This window comes from Carassius auratus, unplaced genomic scaffold, assembly GCF_003368295.1.
Source record: "Carassius auratus strain Wakin unplaced genomic scaffold, ASM336829v1 scaf_tig00015658, whole genome shotgun sequence".
In the NCBI taxonomy this organism is placed as follows: Eukaryota; Metazoa; Chordata; class Actinopteri; order Cypriniformes; family Cyprinidae; genus Carassius; species Carassius auratus.
The window spans coordinates 46,555-73,663 of NW_020524613.1; the positions used below are offsets into that span (position 1 = coordinate 46,555).

The 27,109-nt window shown below is 36.2% G+C and overlaps 1 protein-coding gene and 1 pseudogene across 3 annotated transcripts in view; both read left to right on the top strand.

Moving 5' to 3' along the window:
- Positions 1-13,319, top strand: part of LOC113074917 (poly(ADP-ribose) glycohydrolase-like) — a 29,145-nt gene extending 15,826 nt beyond the window's left edge. For all 3 annotated transcript variants that reach the window (XM_026247638.1, XM_026247639.1, XM_026247640.1), the window contains 9 exons: positions 657-736; positions 860-920; positions 1,413-1,488; positions 5,210-5,357; positions 9,501-9,579; positions 9,761-9,869; positions 10,093-10,198; positions 11,546-11,674; positions 12,363-13,319. In XM_026247638.1, the coding sequence (XP_026103423.1) occupies positions 657-736; positions 860-920; positions 1,413-1,488; positions 5,210-5,357; positions 9,501-9,579; positions 9,761-9,869; positions 10,093-10,198; positions 11,546-11,674; positions 12,363-12,562 (988 nt within the window). In that variant the 3' untranslated portion in view covers positions 12,563-13,319. The remainder of the gene's footprint in view (positions 1-656; positions 737-859; positions 921-1,412; positions 1,489-5,209; positions 5,358-9,500; positions 9,580-9,760; positions 9,870-10,092; positions 10,199-11,545; positions 11,675-12,362) is intronic.
- Positions 13,320-15,858: 2,539 nt separating this feature from the next.
- Positions 15,859-26,823, top strand: LOC113074918 (2-oxoglutarate dehydrogenase-like, mitochondrial; annotated as a pseudogene).
- The last annotated feature ends 286 nt before the right edge of the window (positions 26,824-27,109 follow it).

Here is a 27,109-nt window from a genome sequence, read left to right on the forward strand (position 1 = left end):
CTAACTTCCCAAAGGGCTTTTAGTGCATCAGTTTTTCCTCTGTGATTTCATTTGTTCCACCCTTTTTTTCCTGCTTATTCCATTTACATCAAGTAAGAGGATGGATGAATGTAAGTGGAAAATGGTTAGCTTGAAGACTGCAGTATTTTAAATGGAGAAAGCCATTTGCTGGGGGGGGGGGGTGTTGGGGGGCATCATGGCTGATCACTGTAAGGCTTTTGTTATTTGGGACTTTTAAAAGCAAGCCTGCAGTTCTTTAATGGTCTTTAAAGGAATGAAGAAGTGTTCTTCTCTCCTCGTTGTCTTTTGTGAAATGGGACACGAGCGCAGCGCTGAGCCCGCAGGCGTGAGTCCGTATCATTGTTGTCGCGACAGAGAGGCCATCACAGGCAGGCGTGCTGAGCAAACAGGACTTTGTGAGATGAAGCGGCAAAGTCCGATCACACGGAAGGCCTCTTTTTCCTCACGTGTTCCAAAGAATGACGCACTAACCTGCAGAAGTTGGTGCTGAAGCTCATAGACGTCACATTGACTTTGAGAACTAAACGTCTCCCTCTAATGGTCGTTTATGACTGCGTTGATAATACATCCTCTGAAAGTGAATGTGAAGTGTATGTACCTAATCAACATTTCTGTGTATCTGTCTCATTCTCTAGACTGTTTGAAGGTCCTTCCTCACGCAAGATTGAGAAACTCAAAACTCTGCTGTGCTATTTCAGGAGAGTCACAGAATCAAGTATGTCTGGACCTGCCAAACCATACGAATATCCACTTAACGCTCAGACTTTCTTAAAGTGGTGTAATTGATGTTTATTATATATCTGATTTTTTTTTTTTTTTTTTTTTTTTTAATTTTCAGTGCCTACTGGTCTTGTCACATTCACACGACAGAGCTTGAGTGGTTTTCCAAAATGGGAAAGGTACCTTATTTATAGTGCTTGGTCCAGTGGTGTTGTTGGCTGTAATTAATGATGTCAAGAACTGGGGTTTAAAAAAAAAAAAAAAGAGTATACACTATTATATGAATCTCAGATTCATTTCTGAATGTGCCTCAGCTAGAGGGCTCTCTGACATTTAAAGTAGTTCACTGAGATCACTCCTTCACAACGCTTTGTGCTTGATAAATGAACTTTGGCAATGTGTAGTCACTTTGGCAAATTGCTTCTTCTGGCAGTGCAGACGAGGCCAAACCACCTCTCTGTTTTGCTTACTAGAAAACTCTTACCACTGAGATGGTTGTATTTCAAATTGCTTAAGCCACGATTGTAACCTTTCACTCCTAGTTCACTATAGCATTTCTAGCTTTCCATTATTTATGATGCATCTGTTTAACAGTACTTGTAAATGAAGGTTTAAGTGAATGGTGGTTATTTTGCTATTTGTGTTTTGATGAAATTGTTTTTGACCTTTAGTTCAAAGAAACAGCTCACCCGTCTTCATATCACCTTTAAGGGCACCATAGAGGATGATGGCTTCGGGATGCTTCAGGTGAGAATGTCATGCATGCGTAGTTTGACCGTGATATCTGTCAGATTGGAGATTACTTTGACACAAAAGACCTTTTCTGCCATCCTCCCCAATCCTTAAGAAGGGCTTGTCTGCATAGTTGTTAATTATACTTTTTTGTACGATTCTGTTGCTGATACTGATTCTTTTCCAGCTGTGAGAAATTCTGGCAGTTTATCTTGAATGAGAACATAAAAATAAATAATATTACCCCAAAACAATCAGATCAGTGGGAAATTCTATAAAATGGGTGTCTCTTCCAGCTTGGCAATATCGTTTTTTTATTTTATTTTATTTTTTCTATATGTTTATTTTTTTTAAGACAAATGAAGTTTCGTTATTTTGCAGAAGAGGAGGCTTTAACTTGTACTTGAAAAAAATAACGTTTTTTAATGGATGATAATGGCATTTTGACTTAGGATACCATTCTGTTTATTATAAACGTGCAGTTTTGTCATCTGTCTCTTTAAGTGCTTAAGCTCTTTAAAGCAGAATCTATTCTGATTGGCTTTCAGTGTTTTTAGCTTCCATCATCTGAAAAAAAAGGATGTGAAAGTGATTTCAAAAATATCATAAGTTGTCATATGGATTCTGCTTTTCTTTTGCATTCAGAGCGATTTTTAACACTAGTTATATATTATCCTCTTTGGTGTGAATGGGCCCAAAGAGTAGATTTGTTACCATTAGTATGCATATCTATCCAAATATGCATATTTTATAATATACTGTAGCAAGGAGAGTCTTTTTGTTGATATATCTAGATCTGCTTGTTTTGTTTTTATGGAGTATAAATGGCACCTTTTTTGTAGCATATCATATTCATATTGGGCATAACATGTCAAAGATTTCAGTCTGTGACGCAATATGAAAAAAACAACTTAAACATCTCAGTGTGGACCCAGCTGACTGAGGTTCAGCAGATCCATTGGCCCCGATCACATTCCTCCCTGCACCTCTCGAGTTCATTGCAGAGTCTGTCTGCCGGGGTCTTCTGCCCTGCTCTCCTTTTCCCATCTCTCCCCAGTTGGGGCAGGGCACACCCTGACAGCTGATGGGCACACATGAACAGCCCTGGGAGGTCCCAGGAGCCTGGGGTCCTGCCGGCCAGATTGACGGATGTTTCCGGAAGGGTGGGACGGTCTGACAGGTTGTCAGTAGTGCTGAGGAGAGGCGGGGCGGTCGGAGCTGGAGTTGAGTGACCTGATCAGCGAGATCATCTGGCAGCCTGCCAACCTCCCTCCCCTTTTCTCCTCCATCTCACTGAGGAGGCTGTGGCCCAGTGAGTCCAGCCTGACAGCCTGCAAAACACAGCCTCAAAGGGGTCATACACTTCCCCTGTTTACCTTTTCAAAGCTGTCCTGGGCCAGTATTAGCACTGCTGCTCACACTCCCAGTCTTTGAAATATAAACATGCATATCAAAGAAGACTCCACTGAGGAAATGGCTTCCACAACAGAATTTAGCGGTGCCACAAGTCAGCCACTCATGTAACTCATATAATTATGTATTTTACAGTCCCTCCAGAAAAACGTGATTATGCGATCGCCTGATTTAATACATAATCAGCCAAAGGCCGCATATTTATGCGGGGTCGCATTTTTTCAAATACGCCGCTATTTTGCCGCATAAATTGCCGCATAAATTGGCAATTTCAGAAAGCAAAATATGCGGGGCTAGCATGATTTCATAATCCCGGTATTTTCGTTGCAAAAAACTCACATATATATTAGCAGAAAGTTGAAAAATGTTGCGTTTACTTCACACAAGTAAAGCGCCATTTTCCCCCTATAGCCATGGGAACCTTATAAAGTGACGTAATTATGTGACGTGGACATCATCTGCAAACTCCGCGGTGAAACCAGGGTGAAACTTGAAGCGCGCAAATCATTCTTATTTGCCAACAAAAATAAGTGCAAAAAACGCGCGAAGCAGTTACCCGATTTGATACATGACAGTGGAGCCAAATTATATTGCGAGAACTTGCGAAAACTGCCCCAACACCCCCTTCTCACTAGGCTACTAACACTGTTGTAGTTTCATTCAGAAGTTGATGCAACTTTACAGTTGTAAGATTGCACTTTTTTGTTACAGAACAGTACCAAAAACTTACAGTTGTAATTATATTAGTAGTATGTAAAATAATTTGTTGCAGTAAGAGATTGCAACTTAAATATTCTGTGATTTAGTATGCTCGCTTATCATAGGAAGTAATAAGAAATTACTCTTTACAGTAAGGTAGTAGCCTAGTGAGACAAAGGTGTTGGGGGAATCACATTTTTCTCTCTTTTTCATCAAACTGCAGTTTTTGCAAGTTCACGCAATTTCTTTGCATAAAATTGCAAAAATATCCCGCATATTCCATCGCATTTTTTAAGAAAATGTGCCGCAAAATCAAGGATTTTTGCCCGCAACAATCACAAAAAAAATCCGCGTTTTTCTGGAGGGACTGATTTTATGTGTTTTATATGCATTTATTAATTTTCCCCTGCACTTTGTCATTTTTGCCCTTTCAACATTTTAGTGCCACAAATGTGATAAATAGTAGTGCAAATCAATTTTATGTCAGAAAATTCTGTAAAAAATCTCCGATATGATTTTCTGGAAAACATCAGGCCACCCTTATTGTTGAGCCCTGATATGGTATATCAATACTAATATATGGCAGTAGTATGTATAATATACTCTGGTTGTTTAATGTAATATGTGACCCTGGACCACAAAACCAGTTTTAAGTCGCTGGGGTATATTTGTAGCAATATCGAAAAATACATTGTATGGGTCAAATTTTTTTATTTTTCTTTTATGCCAAAAATCATTAGGATATTAAGTAGAGATTGTGTTCCATGAAGATATTTTGTAAATTTCCTACCGTAAATAGATCAAAACTTAATTTTGATTAGTAATATGCATTATTAAGGACTTCATTTGAACAAATTTAAAGACTATTTTCTCAATATTTTGATCTTTTTGGCCCTTTTAGATTCCAGATTTTCACATAGTTGTATTTCAGCCAAATATCAAAAAAAATAAAATAAATTACATAAGACCAAAGCTTAAATGGTCTGCCTAGAAGCTGTGAACATATTTACTAATTAGTTTGAATTATCTGAGCTTCATGGCTAATGGCCAGTCCTTTAAAGATCCATTATTCATTAAAGAGGGAATGGACATTTGGCCTTGGCAGCAGCCTGCAGGGTCACAGTGGACAGAAGTCTGTTATGCATGTGTTCTACATCAGTGGAAAAAAAATGTTCATGCTTTGATTATTTGATTATTTATCTTATTGATGTTTTTTATACCCAAAGATTTACATTTTTGTTTTAATTACAATTACAATTTCATGGCAGATGAGAAACATCAGCAGGTCTAGCAAAAAGTTCATTTTGGATTTGTACATGCACCGAAAATTCTTTCCTCCTTTTACTTTTCTCATCTTTTGTAGTTTTACGCACAGTCGGGTAGAGCACTCTATTTTCCACCCCTGTGCATTTTAGCACCCGGTCCCCTACCCAGAACCAATAATCTCTGGTGACAAGCTGGACAGACAACCTGGCTTACAGTCTGACACTTTGAATGTTCAGACAAGTATCATAGATCTCTGTACCGTAACATCATTTCACACCAGGGATGAAATAATATTTTTTACACTTTAGACCAGTTGAACAATTTTGCAGATGAATATGTGATTTTATTTGTGCTGCAGGTGGACTTTGCGAACAAGCTCGTGGGTGGAGGGGTGACAGGTATGGGGTTGGTCCAGGAGGAGATACGCTTCATCATCAACCCTGAGCTCATGGTATCACGCCTCTTCACAGAAGCTTTGGACCACAACGAGTGCCTCATCATCACAGGTCAGCACACACACATGAGGTCCGCTCCTCCCTCCCGTCTGTCCTGCACACCATCACGCACCTCTGTCTGATTGATCTCAGCCACTACTGAAGTGTCTTGTTCCTCCCTTCTAGCTGTTCGAACACCTGTTATCTAAAATGTGTGAAAATATTACGTTTTTGCACTTAGATGAACCTATGGCTTAGGAATCATGTGGAATTTAACAATTCTTCCTTCTTAACATGGAGGTTTTCAAACTTTTAAATGCCAAAGATCCCCAATTATGGCAATATTTTTGCAAGGGGATGTCTTTCAGCTGCATTTATACTGTGTGAGGAAAAATAAAGCGTGATGTTATAAAGAGTGTTATTTCCTAAATAAAATGATTAGCTTATTTTCATTGTTCTAAAGCAAAGGCAACAATATTATCATGTATAAACATTAAAAGAGACATTTAAATTCAGTTAAAATTCAGTTATGTAGCAATTTCACCAAAAAGCATAGAAACTAATAATGAAACTAGAAAGCATAATTTTTAATGTATATGTATTAGTTATTGCAATGAAATCAATTCTTAGTTAAAATATTTCATGTTAAATTGCCTAAACAATGTAATTTGCGTAAACAACAACTGACAAAACAAACTATTATTATTTATTTTTTACAAATATTTTCCTCCTTGTGAATCCAGTGTGAAAGCCTTTGCCTTAACAAGACCATTATGCATGCGTTTATTGTTATAAATTTTTTTTCGCTAGTTAGTTTTGGCTTTTGTACTTAATGTGAACTATTCATCACAAGTTTTGCACAACACCGCAGAAGATTTTGGTTCACTTTGAGTCATCAGAGATGGCCAGAAGTAATTCAGTGGTTCATTGAATAATTAGATTGCACTTCATTCATTGAGAAGACTCATTCACAATTTGGAAGGCACTACTGTAGATGATACGGTCACAGTGTTTTAGCACATTGTTTGAAGCAATATTGTAGACATTCAAAAACCATTAATAGAAACAAACATCATAAAATTACTCCGCTTATTTTGTGGAGTTTGAAGATAAGAGTAAAGTAATCATAGATGTTGTTAGGTATGTATGTTTGATGACGGGTCTAATAATTGGGAAGGATCGGGTTTGATTTCAGCCGTTAATGAAGTCAGTCACTGTAATCACGCTTCTCTTACACTACTTGTAGTGAGCTGGATAGCACCTCACATGTTTTTGCCGCTAGCAATTTGCCATTTCTCGCAGAAGCTTGTGTATACGTTCAGCTCCATTCTTACCCCCCCCCCCCTCCCCCATCTTCCCTCCTCATCCAATTTGAACGTAAATCCATTACATTGATTCACGCTGGACTCAGGGCAGCCCTGTTATTCCTCATTTCTCTCTAGCTGAATTGCCCTATTTTTCACCCTCCAACTCACTGTGCTTGAGTCAACACGTTAAGTGACAACCCCCCTTTCCTCACACTACAAATCTCTCCCTCTTCCTCGGTGTCTTTCTCTGTCTCTGTGCTATTCTTCCATCACTCTGTTCATCCTTCATGTACTGTGCTTTTTTGACTGAGCGGCGGGGTTGGAGAGGAGCCCAGGTCATGAGTAAATGTCCTGCATCTGATACATTTCAAACAGGTTGTCTCTTTCCCTCCTCACTTGTTGTTTGTAGCATGTGATCACTGCTGCGCCTTTCCTACTTCTATTGCTACAGAATGATACACGTAGAGGAAATTAGAAAGAAGTGGGGCTTTAGCGCTGATCAATAACATAAAAACGTAAAGAGGCTTTAATACTCATTAATTCATTATTAGTAGGTTTGCTGATGGCTATTGGTTTTGAATAATAGTTATGGATTCTTAAGCACTGTTTTGAGAGTAAAGTTTGCTAATGAATTGGTTTGTAAAGCGGTTTAAGCCATTCATTGATAAGAATCAAAATTAATTTGGCTCAAAGTAATTTTTAAAATTAATCATGGAAATGTCATTGGAAATTTATTTGTCAAAAACTGCAACGTAAATACATCTTACAAGAGCTGCCACTTTGCATTATGTTATACAGTAATATTGACTTTTCTTATATTTTGAAGAATTTTCTTTTTGGTGACCATTGACTTAAAATGTATAAAAAATAAAAATAAAAATAAAAACGGGCATTTTTAAAAATATATTTACTTTTTTAAATATTTTTATATATTTTTATATTTGGGTGGGGGTGGGGTGGGGGGGTTGAATCATCCATTTAGATAATGAAAAATAATTGCAAAGAATAATTACTTGTAATGCTTGTAAATTATATGCCAATCCAAAATGTAACGGTGTTATTTTAGAATCATATATACTACAGTATATTACAGTTTTTGTTATTTGTTTTATTTTTATATCTTTTATTTTCACTTTAATTGTTTTGGTTTAGTTTACTTTTTTTTTTTTACTTTTATTATTTTTTGTAATTAAATTAGTTTAACTTAATGCACTTATAAAACTAATTAAATAATAATGAATAAATAAACATTAGACATTTTTATTTCATTTTATAATGTATATTTTATTTCAGGTAACCATTGTTTTGTACAGTTTTAGTTGCTGTAATAACCCTGATGTGTCATAAATGTTTCTCTAAATTATTAGTATCTCTCAAGGGAAATTTGAGCCTGAAAAACTATGACGGCTTGGAGAAACTGAAATGTATGACCACCTACCTTGTTATATAAAAAAGGTTCTTCCAAGGCTGACACCATGATGTGCAATGTGTCTTTGTTTTCCCATCTGCTGATGCAGACAGGATACAAAGTGAGCTTTGCATTTCCTCTTGTCTTTATTTATTTATTTATTTTTTTACTAAAATGGATTTTTAAAATTGATAATTTTACTTTTCCATCACTCCATATCATCCAGCTTTACTTAAAACCTACATTCAAAGTCAGATAGACATCAATTAGAACAACGTTGGTTTAAATGGTTAACAAGAGAGTCAAATCTATTCTTTCTGTTTGTGTAGTTGAATGCTCTCCTTATTTTTAAGTAATGACGGCAGTCACAACCATGTAGAAATGTTGCGCTGTGATTGGCTATTGCCCACTCACGCACCTGCTTTCCCTCTCGTTTCACATCCACCCATGCACTCTGTCGTCTTCCAAGCAAGGCATAGATGTACAACTGTTAATCAAAATATTGTGGCTTTCAAACTCATTTCCTGGAAGTCTGGAAAGGTTTGATAGTTAAGGCACAGAAGTTGTTATGCATCACTGAGAAGTCAAAGCTTTGTTAGTGAGTTATAATTCTGTAAATCAGCCTCAAAGTCACTGTGAACTTGGAGCTTTCCACCCCAGTCTCAAAATACCCTCAGATATCAGTCCTCTCTCTCTCTCTTTCACTTACGTTCTCTCTCTCACCCCTGATGCCCCCTCCTTCCACTTAACCGTATTACCTCTGGCCACAATGAATGACTGCGGGAACGGCCTTCTCTAATGGATCCAGCCATTCCATCATGGTTATTACAACAAACTAAATATTCATCGTCATCTCCGTTTCTATTGCACTGCAGCTAACCTTTGCAGCAAATCATATCCCGCCAGTAATGCATCATGACACGCGCTCCTTAATGCACTCTTTCTGCGTCAGTAGACTTGGCAGAAATGCTGAAGCATTGGTACAGGGGCTGGATTTTAATCTTGAAATTGCTCTTTGTCAGAGTGCCACTGAAACCGGCCACAAACGCTAATTAGATCAAGGTGAGGGTGGAGGATTCTAGAGGACTTCATGATAGTTGGGAGATGCGCAGTGTCTGGAAGCATTTTTTTCCATCAGGATACAGTCCTGTATGCTGAAAAATTAAAATATGAAATGCCCATGAGAAAGATGCAATGGTAATGCAGTACTAAAGTTGATTTAAGGCCAGATTTAAATGCTCATTGGGTCAGCAGGGTCTGAAAAAAAAAAAACAGGTTGAGAAGAAAAGACACATGAATTAAGAATTAATGTGAAGTAGAAGGTGTCAGGTTCTCAGAGTCTTTGCTTAGGTAAAACCTATTTTATTATAAATAATTGATTTTGTGATTATCTTATTTGGTTCTGTAATATGTTGGGGACAAGAAGATGTTATGGATACTGTAGCAGGAATTACCCTCAAATTATGTATTTCTGTTTTTATTTATTTGGTCTTCCTTTAGGCACAGAGCAGTACAGTAAGTACACTGGCTATGCAGAGAGCTACAGATGGAAAGCCAATCACAAAGATGAGATTCCCAGGTAATGGCAATAAAGGATTACTTATTATAACAACTTTAGTGAACACCTCTTAAATGGCTTCCTGCACCTTTAAAAATGTAGTTAGCTATCCCGAATATAACCAAGCAACCAAGACACACATGCCATGGTTTACAGATGGTAAAAAGCCCCGAACAAAATAAACATCTTTTCCCATTTTCAGAGATGGGTGGCAGCGGAGGTGCACCGAAATTGTGGCTGTGGATGCACTGAAATACAGGAATTTCATGGAACAGTTTCAGCCTGAGAAAATGATCCGGGAGCTAAACAAGGTTAGCAAAGTCTTCAAGCAAATATTCTTCTGTGTTCCATACTAATGACATGAAATGGCAAATCCTTGACCTCTGTCAAACTCTAATGGCCATGGATTTCCTTAACCTTGCCAGTCTGCGTTGCTTCGAGGATTTAATGAGGCATGACATGAGTCTTCTTGTGACGCTCTGTGATTAGCTTGTATCTGTTCCTCTACAATATAAGGCTGTCTCCTATTTTCAGGCATATTGTGGTTTCATGCGACCTGCTGTGAACCCTGAGAACCTCTCCGCCGTTGCCACAGGAAACTGGGGATGTGGTGCGTTTGGAGGCGACACGCGACTCAAAGGTACATGCAGGTCGGGGAGTGGAAAATAAAACCATCAACTGTTTTAAAGATGGACTCTTATATGACATTTCAGTCTGAAGTTCCCTGAACCAATATTACAATTATGACCATTATTGAGATTCTAACTGTTTGTTATCATTTTATGGCCAACTCATTAATGACATTCTATATTGATATTATATTGATATTCTAATTGATATTTAAAGTCTATATTGCTATGCTGTCTAATAAAATAAAACCTTAAATCAGCATCTTAAATGCTACAAATGAATGTAGACATCAACGCATTATAATTTGGAGTATGAGAAATAAACCTTCATAGTCAGTTATTTATTAGCGCATATTTATTTCTAGATTTTCATTGTTTGTTTTAATAATTTATGATTTTGTTGTGTTTTAGCAATCAGACAATACAGAGAAGCTCTCTCACTTTGTTTTTTTGACCCAAGACATGTTTTTCCACTTTCCTGTTATTGATCAGCTGACACACATTTATGTTTTCCATTAAAAGTGCAACTGATTTTCCAGCCTCATCCATAAATTCATGGCAAGCTTGTGCCAGCTGATCGTTTTCTGTTTTAAGGCTGGAAACCGTTTCATAAGATGATTCCATCTTTGATAGTTCATCATTGTTGAACCATGAGCCGTCTGTATGTGTAGAGTTTCTCCCAATGACTTGCCACACAGTAAATTCATCTTGAGCCTGAGATTTTTTGGGGCCAATCCGTTTAGTTTAGCACTGGTTTGACTACAGATTACCCGTTGTAATTGGCTGCTCTCATTTGAACAAACATTCATTCATCAGTGGGCTACAGTCAACCTCTTTAAATATTTAAAATCTTTAGACTCAATTTGAAGCTGGGTGACTAAGATTGAGTCTCTTAATAGGGGTTGCTAGACATGGATTATTTACCTTTAAAAAAAATTGGATGTCAGTTATTTTTTCTACAGCTAGGAACATGGAGCAAAACAGAATTATCCCAACTATGCCTTTAGTGATGTATTATACCATGTTAAGTGACTTGAGTTGGGCAGCTGTCGGTATTTACCCCGGAACCCCCGAGAGTATCAGTCATACATAGAACATGCAGCGGTTGATTGGCCCTTCATTTTGCTAATGGGGGTGGGAGGGGTATCTACATAGCATTTTTCTTCTTTTGTATTCTATATTCCCATGCATTAATGACAGGAATCCATTCTTGAATGCATACATGTCATTTCTGTTTATGGATGCATGCTTTAAAGAGAAATGAATGTGAAATATGTAAGGCTTCCTAAATGGTGTTTATGGCTTAAGGCCCAGTGAAAGTTTTGCTCACTGTCAGCTGTGTCCATTTGTCCTTCCAGCTCTGCTGCAGTTGATGGCAGCTTCTGAGGCGGGGAGAGATGTGGCCTACTTCACTTTTGGAGATGAGGAACTCATGAGGGACGTGCATGCCATGTACAAATTTCTTAAAGACAAGTGTGTCACTGTCGGTAAGGGGCCTGTTACATTTGCATCATTTTTGGACAGATCGGTTTCAGAATTCTCGTGCACATTTTTAAAAATGAATGTGAAAATGAAAAAGTGTGTGTGTGTATGTGTTTGAGAAATCATTCTAATATGTTGATTTGCTGCTTAATATTTTAGTGGAAATTATGCTACTATTTTGGTATTTATTGAAAATATTTTTCAATAAATATTTTTCAATGTAAAAGCCTTTTCTGACATTTTTATTAAATTAATATAAACTTAGAGAATAAATGTTAATAAAAAAAATTATATATACATATATCTTGCTGTCTAAACTTTCGAATGGTTGTGTATGTGTCTGTAAAAATCAAATAAATATGAAAACCATACAGTACATATGCTTATTTTGAAATGACTGCAATAGTAAACCATTTGTTTCGCATAATTAAATGATACCATTAGTGCTCTCTGGTATTGTGAAGTTCAATTTCAACTGACCCCACTGTTTCTGTCCCATTTTTTCTTTGTGACATTTATTGAAACCTTTTTGAGAAAACGCTGTCAGCCATCTATTGTACTAAAGTGGAGACGGCAGTAAACTCGTGCTCTCTGTGATTTATGAATGGCTCTAGAGTCGGCTGACGCCATGATGCTCACCATCCCTCAAATCTTTTTTTCCCCTCTTTTTCTCTTTTACTCTCTGTCTCTCAGGCACTCTGTACTTCTACTTAAAGCAGTACTCCAGTGTGGTGTCTAAGCATCTCCAGAGGCCTAACATCAGCCTCTATGGGTACATCTATGATAAGGTCAATACAAGTACAGACCCCGAGCCCTGCCCCAGCCCCAGCCCCAGCCCCAGCGACAGCAACTTAACCACTGCGCCTTCCCCCTGTCCTGCGGACTGCCATTAATGCTGGTCAACAGATAACTCAACCTTGTCCAAATGCCGTAGTGCTTTCTATTACTTTAGAAAGAGAGCACATTATGCCTTTCTTTTCTTTTCCTTTTTTTTTTTTTTTTTAACCAGTGAGTAAGTTTCAAGTCATTATGAATAAGGGGACAGAAAATATAGCAATAGACTGTAAATCCTTATTTCTCGTAAACATCATCTAGGTTTGATCCTGGGATAGTTTTTCTGGAATGCCAGCCAAGCTTCCCTAGGTTCAAATTTACTACATGATCTTAGGAAATTAAATGATCCAAGGTGTAGTCTTTATTTATTTAATTTTTTCCTCATTCAAGAACTAACAGTGATTCACAAAAAAAAGTGTGTAGACATAAATAACAAAATATGCATGAGAACCTCTAAAAACACAATTAAGTCCCATTTGAAACTTGATTATGAAATGTATTGCACAAGACTCATCCTTTTTTTTTCTGAAATATGAAAAGGTTTGATAATGAAAGATGTGAAAAGGAAATATTACCTGTTGGAAAAACTTGTGGAAACACTAATGGAACTGCTGCAAATCAGATTGTGGGAAAAAAATATAGTATCTGCATGACATTTTTAGCGATTTATTACGCTCAAGGTTTTTACAGTTTCATTCACTGTTTTGATTAAAGACACCTTCAAGAAATGGGGTTGGTATTTAATGGTAGTGAATATTTTCATATGTTTTGCTCTTTATTTAATTCTGATTTGATAATTAAAATGGTTGATTCAGACACTTGTCAGTGGTTTTTTTTCAACATGTGGACGCAAACCTCAGCTTTTAACAACAGCTGGATGCACTGTATTTAATGACTTTATTTATAAAGTTAAAGTCAATGCCGTCTATCAAAGTCATCACAACGAAATATGATCCTTTCAGTCTTTGCCATGCTGCATTATTGCAAGGTTCAAGATTTATCTTTACGTTGTATCTTGTATATTCACTTTTAAGTCACATTTCAGTTGAGCTAAATATTTGTTCTTTTTGAAATGTCATATATATATATATATATATATATATATATATATATACATATATATATACATATATATATACTCAGATTCTATGCAAAATCTGAGCTTATAGACCTAGGATTGTAGCTTGGCTTTGTCGTTGTCCAGCATTGTATATAATGCTGCTCAAGTGGACCATGTTAGAGTTATAAATTATAGTTCTAGTTTGATCTAACTGACCTCTTTTGATCCCCATCTTTTGTCAAGACTGTTCCTAATCAACCTCAAGTGCTTTTGAAGGTTTTCATCAGTTCAGCCCACTTTGTGACCAAAAGATGGTCCCTTATAACCATACTATTGTTTTATAACAGATGCAGTATCCCTTTGTTTTACCAAATACTGGGGTCAATAAAGGGCCAGACTTTAATAGAAATTTAAATGTCAATGAAATGAGTTAAGAAGCATTACATTCTTGTCAACATTTGTTTCATGAAGAATGAAAATGTGGGCATGGAAATATCAAATTATATTTCTTTTCTTTTTTTCCTTTTTTTTAAATGACAGCTGACTTTAATAAGATCCCTGCTACTGAAGGCTCTCAGCTACGTTTGTTTCAAGAGCTGAAGTCAGAGAGCACCAAAGTGGCATTTTCACTTATAATTGCATGACCTTACTTATGCTTGGTTACAAGACGCTTTTTGCTCTAACAGTCTTTCAATCTAGAGTTTCGATTATGAAACTGATCAAGAACAGAGAGGGACAAATGTAGATGTTTTATTATAACGACATGTATAACAGAACCACAATATGAACCTGTGGCACATATGTCATCTTATAATATTCGGCTGTTATGCAGCACTTCTTGTGCTTATAGCATGAATGCTGCTCCATATAGTACAAATGTGCAGACTATCACTAATTTTAATATCTCTGTTGAAGAGTCAGAATTGATAGTATATTTTTCCACACATAAAAAGGTCACACATAACACTTTGATCCTGAAAATCATGCATTTGGCATTTTCTTAATGCTGCATTTTAATCATGCCTGTTTTACTTTTGAAACGACCATGATAGCAGCCCAGTAATGATTAATGACAATGCTTTATTTTTCTGGTTGTTGGCAACTAAGAGTGATGAAACTAGTTTTGAGGTACTGAGGGGGAGGGAAGGCAATTAGCTCAGACTGTAAAATCCGCCAACATAAAGACCATCAATCTAGATGACTGAAACCACATGGTCAAGTGTATTCTGCACAATCCCTCAGAAAACTAGGAAAGCGTAATTGTCTAATAACGTGATTAAGAATCAGAGGTTACTGAAAATATCAATGTTCTCATTAAGCCCTGGCACAACTTAATTTGAAGTCATTTTTATAAATATTGCATTGAATTTTAAACGCTGTGGTTGCCGGTGTTTATGCTTGTCTGTTAATTAGCGTTTAACCTTTTATTAAAAGGAAAGTGCATTAAAAGCATGATAGGAAGTGGAAAAGCCAAGCATTAATTTCAGTGTCCATTTTCAGCATGAATTTGATGAGTCACCCAGCTCTGTAATAATGATGGTTGATGGTTTTGGTTTATAGTTCTTTTAAAATAAATATGATATAATTGCATAATATATAATGAATTGTAATCATTTGATCTGTTTTGTAATCATTTGAATATTTTTGTTTAATAATTATGCCACTTTGTTCATTCATTCGTGGTAACTAGGATTTACACAAGCTCCAGTCTGGATCCAGAACACCTGAGAAGAGATGATGCTGACCCTCAGAGGACCCCAGATGATGCTAACAATTATTGCTATATGTGTGACTGCATCATATAATAACTATTAATTAATAATATTGATAGTTCATCGTCTAGCTGAGTACGTCTTGTATTATTATTTTATTTTATTTTATTTTTTTTCTAAAATCCTGTCAAACGTGCACAAACTACTAGCTACTACTAAATATTGTAGAAACATAATTTTCTGTAAAGTTGCTTTGTAACGATTTGTATTGTAAAAAGCGCTATACAAATTAACTTGAATTGAATTGAATTCATTTTCCCATTTACTCATATTAAGTTCAGGGTTATGCAATTTCATCTCAACTACTTCTGCAATTCAAAATTTGTGATTTCTAAGGCACTCTCACTTTTTATTAGTTCTGATTGGTACCTAACTCTGATATGCATAATGCAAGTAGTATCTGATCCTTTCCATATAGGCACCACAGATCAGGTGCATACTCGTGCATTATTAATTGTGCCCATTAAAGCAATTGTAGTGAACTGAATGTTTGCTCATAAGTGCAAAGTGGTGTAGCAATGTAAAAATGCTATATAAAAGCAAACCTATTTAAAAAAATCAAGTCAAAGAAATGATACTCTAAACCAGGTGTTATGTGTGATGCTGCAGTTCAGAGCAAACTGACCGACTGCAGTACCGCATGCAGCGCGTGCGTGCGGATTATGGGACGGATTGACATTGGAGAGATTATAGGACAGAGAAAACAAACTCCAGCCTGAATCAAACGACAGAACGCATTTGAACTCAAGCGGACCATCTTCATCTGCACGCAGCCAAGGTGAAATATATTTGTTATGACGTAGAGGAAGAGCTACGTGGACGCCGTTACGTGTGTCGCGCGAATAGAAACATATAACCTATGCGTAAAAGCTGTAACCAATCGGCAAATTGATCCATCTTTCCAAGTGTCTTCTTATATATTTACATTAGACGAATGTATTGGTAGTGATTGTGGAAACGGGCATTTACGTTGTTCAAATCAATTCGTCATTGAATAGGTGGACATGAAGGTCAATTGCCGGTACTCGAAGCTAGGCTATAGATAGAGCATCATTTTTATGCGAGATCTGGTTATAGTAATCCATATATATATATATATATATATATATATATAGTATAAATGGATTACTGTAACCATATCACGCATAAAAATGATGCTCTATCTATAGCCTATATATATATATATATATATATATATATATATATATATATATATATATATATATATATATATATATATATATATATATATATATATAGTCTATGTATATAATACCTTTGTGTTTCCTATTTATGAAGTTTTTCAGACATGAGTCAGCTGAGGTCCTTAGCTGGTGCCCTAAGAAACAGTAGCCAATGGATGAGGGGGCAAGTGGGGTCAAGGAGGCGAGTTTGTGACCCACTTCGTAACTGTTCGAGCAGAGCTGCTGAGCCCTCATTGGCGGCCTGCAGCTCCAGCTATGTCGTGGAGATGTACTACGCTTGGCTGGAGGATCACAAAAATGTCCATGAGGTGCAGTGAACATCTACTAAAGACACTCCAACTCCATCATGGTTCAGAAACCTAGTGTGCTTGCTGATAAGTGCAATGCAATGCTAAAATGCTAAAATTCCAATCTATAAACATCTTTTACTCACTTTACACTCACTTTACATAAGTGTTACAAAGTGTTATGGTAGTAACATTGATATGCTATTATATTTTGTTAATATTTTGAATTACATTTTATTTTAATTAATTCTTTCTTTGATGCTTTCATTTTCTTTGTAGTTAAAGTTGTAGTAATTTTGTTTTGTTTAAGTCATTTTCATATTATTTTATTATTATTTAATTTATTATTATTTATTATTTATTATTTATTTAATTTTTCTTTCTTTGATGTTTTCATTTTAATTTGAAAGTTTTAGTAATTTTGTTTTAGTAATTTTTTATATTATTTTTATAAAATGTATTTTTTTTTAGTAGAATAAGAATAGAAATAGAATAAGTTGAGGCACTTTCAAAATTTGAACTCTTCTTTGACAGTATGCATTTGGCATACACTTTTTTTTTTATCCAAAACAACTTACATTGCTTTCAGGGTAAACATTTGATCAGTTCATGCTTTGCCTGAGACTCAGACCCATGGCTTTGGTGATAATTCAATCATCCTAATGTCATTTTTCTTGCTTGGAAGACAGGATGAATTATTTAGCAGAAAGTGTTAGCTCCTCTGTACAGTAAAAGTGGACGGGGACTAGAGAAAATAAACAGCTTGGACATTTGGCTAAATTTCTCCTTTTGACACATGGAATTGAAATTATATTAGTGAGAGTGAGAGTAAATGGTGTTTTCAATGTCAGAAGACACTGAAACATTTAGTTTTGAATTAATAAGAAAATTTTACCTTTTGAAATGTGCTTTGCTATATTTGCAACAGTCTTGGGATGCATATTTTCGTAACGCCCAAGCCAGCGGTTCAGAGGAGACTGGAGAGAAGCGTCTGTCCACGCTGCTCCAGGGACGAACCATGTCCCAGACCCCTGCCATGTCAGAGAAGGTGGTGGAGGATCATTTGGCAGTCCACACTCTTATCAGAGCCTATCAGGTAAAGTGAGGAGCTCTAGGTCTAGGTCTAGTTCTCTCAAGAATTAACATTTGCTGAAATTGTACTCACCCTCAGCCCATCCAAGATATAGTGATATCGTTTTTTGCCCCATCTGAACAGATTTTGGAGAAGTTTCCTATTACATCACTTGTTTTTCAACATGCAGCTTTCCACTTCACAAGGTGTTATTTGATGAACTGGATTATTGTGATGTTTCCATCAGCTGTTTGAACTCTTATTTTGATGGCACCAGTGCTTTAAGTGGCCAAAAAGAGGTGCCGGTACTCTATTATAGCCTATTTTATTTTATTTTTATTTTTGTTGATGACTCCCCTCATCCCCTGAGGTAACAACAACTATATTGAAGGGGTTTTATATACAGCAGTCAACAGACGACCTTATAAAATATAATAAATAATTGTATTAGTTTGCGGATTTGTTTGAGATAGAAAGAGCTACTGAACATAAATAAAATGTGCAAAAGGATTTTGAAAAAATACCCTTAAAAAGAGCTACTGAACATAAATAAAATGTGCAAAAGGGTATTGAATTTTTGAAAAAATGTAGCCTACATAAAATAAATTCTAAAACATAACAGAACCATAGAGCCATCTGATTCTGACCGTGTTCTTTTAGTACTCAGAGTCTGAAGCCAGGAGAGCATATTAAGTGTTGTTCACTGTATTTACCTAATATAATAAAATATATAATAATATAATATACCTAATATAAAGTGGGACCAAGATTAGTAACAAGATTGGCTTTGATGCATTGTTAGTTTTTGTGCAGCATTAGATTTAAATTTTTCTCCCTAATTTGTTGTTGGTGGCTGTTTTTGCCCCATTGACTTCCATTATAACGACATTTTTTGATTGCAAAGCCATGACACCATATAATCATGGATTCTTGATTGTTTGTGGTTTTCCCTTTTGGGAAGAGGTAAAACATATATTTTTACAGTTGATCACTAGGTGGGACCATTAACCCTTTAAATAGGCCTGTGCAAAAAAAAAAAGGCTTGGTTTCTGGCTTGTATATGGAGTTATATGGAGTATAATAGCAAATTATATTGTTTGTGTGTGTGTGAGATTCTTGATTGTTGGTGGTTTTGCCTGTTGGGAAGAGGTAACATTTGTTTTGTTTTTTTTACAGTTGATCACTAGGTGGGACCATTAACCCTTTAGATAGGCCTGTGCAAAAAAAGGCTTAGCTTCTGGCTTGTATGGAGTTATATGGAGTATAATAGCAAATTATAGTGTGTGTGTGTGTGTGTGTGTGTGTGTGTGTGTGTGTGTGTGTGTGTGTGTGTGTGATAGAGAGAGAGAGAAAGAGCGGGTGTGAGAGAGACCTTTGTGCACTTACCTTGATGTACAGTATCTGAAGAAAATCAAAATATGCACCTCATGCTCTCAGAACTACATGGAGTAAACAATAAAAAAAGAAGTGTGTTTATTCAGCTGCTGCCTTTTGATGGTGAAAAGTACAGATGGCCTATATGTGAAATCCTCCTCTTTTCTTGATGGTAAAGCCAGTTTAAAACCTTAAAATCCTGTAAAAAAATCTACTTTGCATCAAATTTTTGAACATAATGTATTATGAACCAAAATGCAATACCAACTTCAAATAAGCTACCGAAGTACCAGATAGCCAGAAAATGAAAATATTAATATAAAAAAAATATATAAAAATTATTTGTGTTTGGGATGCTGGGAGCACGGAGACTGTAGTTTGAAAGCGTTTAACTTAAATTATCAATATGAATAAACAGTGCTCATAAACGGCTGCTGAGGTCATATTCTCAAGTGAAGCGAGTTGAGGCCTGGACCCGGAAACAGCGCTTCTTACGTCGTCACTTAACAATCGAATACTTTCACCACCATTAAAAGGCAGCAGGTGCATAAATACACTTTTGTTTACTCCATGTAGTTCTAAGAGCTGAGGTGTATATTGTGATTTTCTGAAATACATTAAGGTAAGTGCGCAAAGGTCTCTCTCACACACTCTCTCTCTCTCTTTCTCACACACACACACATACACACTCAATATAATATGCTGTTATACTCCATATAGCTTCATATACAAGTCAGAAACTAAGTTTTTTTTGCACAGGCCTATCTAAATGGGTAATGGTCCCACCTAGTGATCAACTGTAAAAATAACAAATGTTACCTCTTCCCAACAGGGAAAACCACCAACAATCAAGAATCTCACACACACACAAACACTATAATTTGCTGTTATACTCCATATAACTCCATATACAAGCCAGAAACTAAGCCTTTTTTTTTTTTTTGCACAGGCCTATCTAAAGGGTTAATGGTCCCACCTAGTGATCAACTGTAAAATTAACACATTTTACCTCTTCCCGAAAGGGAAAACCACAAACAATCAAGAATGCATGATTACATGGTGTCATGGCTTTGCAATCAAAAAAATTAATTATAATGGAAGTTGAATGGGCAAAAACAGCCACCAACAACAAATTAGGGAGAAAAAAATGTAATCTAATGCTGCACAAAAACTAACAATGCTTCAAAGCCAATGTTGCTACTAATCTTTGACATGCCCAAGACTGTTATAAAAAGTAAAAAAAAAATCCAGCCACAATTACTTTTATATTGAAAATAAGTAATTTTGTGTGTTTTTCCCCCCAAATCAGTGACATCATTTATGAACTTGGCAATTAAAGAGTTAAAATCTTGGATTTTTTTAAAAAACATTTGGTAGTTTTGATCAGGACTGAGGTTGATTAACAGATTTATGCATAATAAATGAAAAAAAAAAAATGAATCTGATAAATTTTTTCAGCAGTTTAATTGAGTGGATGTTTTCATCCCGAACAACTCGAAAGGGTAGTGAATTTGAACAATCCACAAGGGTTAAAACAGATGTCCAAATGAGCGTACCGGGACGCTAAAAGCAGATTCTGGGTGCACAGAGAGGTGGCGGTATGCTCAAGAGCTATATATGGAAGTGGCGGTACTGAGTACTGGTGCGTACCGACCCATTTAAAGCACTGGATGGCACCCATTAATCTGGTGTAATGCTAAATTTATCCAAATCTGTTCTGATAAAGAAATTAGCATGTCTACATCTTGGATGGCCTGAAGGCTAATTTCCAGTTAATATTTTACTTTTGGGTGAACTATTCCATTTAACCACCAATGATAAATTGAATGATAACCATAACTAAGTTTAAAAAAATAATAAAAGTATAACAATAGCAAAGTCTACACCACAGCTATAACAATAACAGCACAGAGGAACAATATTGAAGGTATAACATTTTTATTTTTCCAGCAGTGTGTGCTTATTTTGAACAGAACATTTCCATGTATTGGTAATGTTAGGCCTTTAAACTGAAGATTAGAGACAGAAATTTAGAATTTCTCAGTAGTTTTTTTATTCATTTATTTATTTTTTTCAGTTGAGAGAATCTGATACACAATAAATTATTTTGATCAAATTATCAAATCATATTCTCCAACACTGGAACTGTGCCGCAACAAATCAAAGACGGGGCTGTACAGCCGTACATTTTATAGTGTCCCTGTGTAGTTATGCAAATCACGTGATTAAGTCTAACCTAATTAGGCTAGCTTTTTTTCCCTTTTGAAAATGAAAATATCAAAGAGATTGCTTGAATCAAAACAGGTGGTAACATTTTCCCTGCTTCCTCTAATTAATTAAATGAAGTATCATAGGGATTCATTAAATTTCGTCTTTTGGCAAAGCCAGCATTTTCTTTCCATCTCCTGTTGCCAGCCTGATGGGATTGTATATTCAACTTGTTGTGAATCCTTGTGAGATTTGTTAGTCATGTGTCACGCTGGTTCATATTTGTGTGGGTCAGATATCCCCTAGTTTGACAGAATGCACTTCCTGGCTCAGTCTTGCTTCTGGTTCTTGTTTTTCTGTGGTTATGGAGATGGCGAGTCACATTCAATCATATGCATTTTGCTCACTTTAGGTACGTGGTCACCATGTGGCCAGGCTGGACCCTCTTGGCATCCTCACTGCCGATCTGGATTCCTTCGTTCCCTCAGATTTAATCACGTCAATTGACAAGCTTGGTGAGATACCTATTTAGCATATTTAAGATGACTCTAATAAACACTCAATTATTTTCAGTGTCCTACTTTAAGAAGGATCTTTGTTATGAAAACATCCAGTAAATGCTGACTTAGTTCCTTGCTTGGGGCTCATCCTAAAGAGTGCTTTTGTTATTATTCTTTGTTAGCCTCCCCCTCAGCACCATTCAATACCTCACCTGCTGAGTAATACACTTCTCTTTGAAAGGAACTTCTTATTGCTAAATACATTGCATCTTACAGATTTAATGACATGACAGTGACATATTTGTCTAGTCATTATAATGCAAATCACACATATGTTGACATTGTCATCTGCTAAGATAAGCATTTCTGTATCACAATGTATGTAAAAAAAGTAAGACCTGTCTATATTTATATATTTATTATTAATTAACAACAAAATAAATCAATTATGCATATTTGTATAAAATGTAAAAAAAAAAAAAAAATGCTCTGAAAAAAAAAAACTACATGAGACAATGTGTCCAGATCATTTCTTAAAATGTCTTAGAATTTTATATTTTTTATGCCAAGGAAAGGTTAGTTCAGGTTGTAAAAGTATATATATATATATATATATATATATATATATATATATATATATATATATATATATATATATATATATATCATAAAATTTAGATATTTTCATCATATGAAACCAATATTAATACAAACAATATATTTCTAAGAATGTTTAAAATCGACTATTATTATTATTATCATTATTATTCTTTTTTTTTTTATCATAGACACTCTTATGTCATTGACCAACATATTTCAGGCCTCCAAAAATATACAACAATATTTGTCTTTTAACTTTTATTTTAAATCCTTGTCTTTGCGGTTTATTTTGTCTACCATCAGCGCTATAGTTCTATCTTGCTTTACAAGGCAGCTCAAGCTACCGGAGCTGTGTCTAATGTAATTGGTGGCTGACTTTGTCTACCCCAGCCACTGTGTTTATACGTCACTGTAGCAACAAAGCTGCACCCTTCCGCTGCATACATCTCCTTTTTAATTATGAAAGGAAAATTAGATTGTTGGACCCGACTGGAAAAAAACACTTTCATTGCAAAGTGAGGACTTCCAGTTATTAGACCATTTATCAAATGACAAATTGTGACCCCTATATCATTAAAATGCAAAACATTAACGATTAAATATGCTGAGTGTATAGAATATATGGATTCTCTGCACATAAAACCCAATGGCGTGCTATTTCTAAGATGTTCCTCTGTTTAATCTTTTAGATCAGTCTTTTCATTTTAGCTCAGGGCTTCCGAAGATCATTGGAAGTTGCTTTCCCAATCTCATAATCAGAGCTGATAGCACTTCATATTATATAAGGATCAAGATTATTGTAATGAAGTTTAGTAACACTGCTGCTTGCGTTTTGGTAATTTGGTGACTCATAGTGCTCGATTAATGGAAAAGGGGAGAGAGAGTGCGTATGTGTCCGCTTTTTGGCGGTATGTGGTCAGCAAACCATTCCTCATTCGGCCATTACAGATTCCCCAGTCTCAGACAGCGACAGGGGCTGGAAGGGAGAGCTATGCCCCAGACTCAATCGCAAGCACAGGTTAATGTTATCTGAGATAAAGGCCCATAAATCTTCCTCTTTGCTCCTGTCGGGTCCTATTGCCTTTAGTGTCGCCAGAGTAGAAGGATGTAGGACATGTATTCACAACAGATCGAAAAAGAGAGAGTAATAGCTGATGAGAAGACCTCTCAAAACATGCCTCTTTTTACCTCAGTACACTCTCATTGTGTCGGTCAGGTCAGGTTTTATCAGAGATTTTCCTATAGCCCCTGTGCAGCTAATGAGGGCTTGTAGTGGACCAGAGGCTCTTAATTTAGGTATGATGTATCTTTCCTCTTTATCTGTACTGTGGCTTTAATTCAATTTGCACCTGTCTCCTCTTGTGTGTGCTCCTCTCTTGAGGAGACACAGTCTTACTGATAGACCCCAGTGTTATCTACAGGAAGCATTTACAACCTACTATGATTGCCTGGTTTTCTTTCACCGTTTGGGGTGTAACTAACCATGAAATTGGTAATCATGTTATTTAGGATTTACATATCGGGGCTCTAGGCTGTGACTAAATGGTTGAAAATGTGGCAAAATATAAAAATGTGCTACATTAATTTCAAAATCTAGAAAATGTAGTGTCTGTCGCTGTGCGGTTTCTTTGGATATCTTCTTTTTAAAATTGGTTGTGATGCAGCTGTTACCCTCTGCTTATTCACCATGGTAAAATTAATGACTAATAAAAGTCTGACTACATCTGCACAAAACAAATAATCTCCAGTTTGTCTGAAAACAATGACTCACTTTGTTTTAATCACTGATCTTATAGTCCTAAATATGCAAAAATTCTAATATTTCAACGCATCCGGAGCACAGATCGCATCCAAACTATACATATACGAACATAATCTGAATTCCACCAGCTCCCATACTACTCTTCATTGTAAATCAATAACTCCCATTCTGTCAAAAAGGACACTTTCGCTTGTGGCAGCGTTTCCTGGAAGCATCATCTAACACAGCACAAGCTGTGATGTCTGATTTGTGAATGCTTCTTTTTAGTGAGTGTTGTAAGGCCGCTGTTTGAATCAGATTCATTCAATAAATCATTCCTATCCATTTTTGAGACTGTGCGTCATTCCTCAGTTATGGCTGTTTAAAAACAAACAAACTGGAAACCATTACTTTATGTATAATTCAGAAAAAGTTTTTTTTGTGTGTGTAAATGAATAATAGTACTTTATAATATACTGCGTTCATTAATATTAAATGTTTGACAGATTTTTTGGAACCATAATCAATACATCTTTACATCACTGTAATGCATAATATTTGGTTTAAAAAGAACCATTGCAGGGATCTTATTAACATTCATTACAGTATTTTTATGTTGCTTTTTTGCTTTAATATGCTTCTCCTCTTTAATCTTTAGGGTCCTACGGCTTGGAAGAATCTGATCTGGATAAATCATTCCAGTTGCCACTAACCACATTTATCGGGGAAATGAAAGCACACTCCCACTGAGAGAAATCATACACAGACTTGAGGTGGGTAGCTGCCGGATTACTCTGATATCACCCAGTATTTGAGTAGAAACACTCTTTCCTCATTCCTCATTAGCTGGTTTTGTGCTTGTATTGATTCAGATACGGCATTGACTAGCTTTTCTGAAAGGATGTAATTTGGGCAAATATGGCAAGCTTATATTATGCCGATATTTAATTATCCTTCTAAAATGAATGCATTAATGAATGAAAGAGTAAAGAGAATTTGCGTGGAATGTTCCAGACATCATACTGTGGTCATACTGGAGTGGAGTTCATGTTCATCAACAATATGGAGGCAGTGCCAGTGGATCAGACAGAAGTTTGAAACTCCAGGAATCATGACGTTTTCTGACAGAGAGAAGAGGACTTTGCTGGCCAGGCTGGTTCGCTCAACACGGTGCATATCTTTAAAAATAAGTACAGCATTTGTGTTATTTTTCTTGCTTCTTATTAGAGTATTATTTTCTCCATGCTTAAACCCATTTTTATATTGGAACCAAACTGCATTTTATTTCTTCCCTTTTAATTTAGTAAAGTAAAGCTGACACTAAAAGTATTTTACGATGAACTTGGTTCATTGTTCTAGGTTTGAAGATTTCTTGCTCGGAAATGGTCTTTCAGAGAAACGCTTTGGTTTGGAAGGCTGTGAGGTTCTCATCCCTGCCCTGAAGATGATCATTGACAAGTCCAGTGAAGCCGGTATAGAGAGTGTAATTATGGGAATGCCTCACAGGTACCGTCCAAAACCTGCTCCATTCAATCTCACTCTGCTCTTATGAATCCACCCTGGCAATAATAACACAATGTCTGATTCACACAGAGGCCGACTGAACGTCCTGGCCAATGTAGTTCGCAAAGACCTGGATCAGATATTCTGTCAGTTCGATCCCAAACTTGAGGCTGCAGATGAGGTAATGCAATTTCACCTGATGAAAGATGATTTTCATTTCATTCTCGTTCTCTTATTGCATTTCTAATGTAACATTTTCACACTTCAATTTTCTTCAGGGTTCAGGAGATGTGAAATATCACTTGGGGATGTACCATGAACGGATAAACAGGGAAACAGATAAGAATATCACATTGTCTCTGATGGCAAACCCCTCTCACCTAGAGGCCGTAGATCCTGTCGTTCAGGGCAAGACCAAGGCAGAGCAGTTTTACAGAGGAGACACTGAAGGAAGGAGGGTACTACATTTATCTTCAGATTGATCTTTTTAGGATGAGTCACTGTAAAATATAACCACAAATTTTCTGCTGTATAGTGGCTCATTTGTTTGGAATGTTTTTTTAAACCATCAATTCCTTTCTTTACAGGTGATGTCTATTTTAATGCATGGTGACGCTGCTTTTGCGGGTCAGGGGAGTCGTCTACGAAACCTTCATTCTCAGTGAACTGCCTTCATATACCACTTATGGCACATCCATGTTGTGGTCAATAATCAGGTTAACATCAACTTTCCTATTTAGAATCGACTTACATAAAACCTTAACCTTTTGACCTTTTAGTATGTTGTAGATTGATGAGTCTTATCTGATGTTGCCAGATTGGATTCACCACAGATCCCCGAATGGCACGTTCCTCTCACTACCCAACGGATGTGGCTCGCGTAGTCAATGCAGCCCATCTTCCATGTCAACGCTGATGACCCAGAGGCTGTGATGTATGTTTGTAAGGTTGCTGCAGAATGGAGAAACACTTTCAACAAGGATGTGGTGATAGACCTGGTAAATACTGTGAAGACACATCCTACATATCACAGAAAATATCACTTGAATGTTACGGTAAATCACTTACTGGAAGGACTGCTCGATCAACACAAACAAGAATCACTATGTTTTCTCTTAAAACTTAGGGATGTCAAGTCAAACAATAGTTGGTGAAGGTACTGCACGGGTTCCACAGATATTTAAAACTTAATTATTTTTAAACACAATTTGAAAACTTTTAACTCTAACTTTTAACTTTTTTTTTTCTACTTCAGTGGCCACTTATACATTTGAGACAATATGG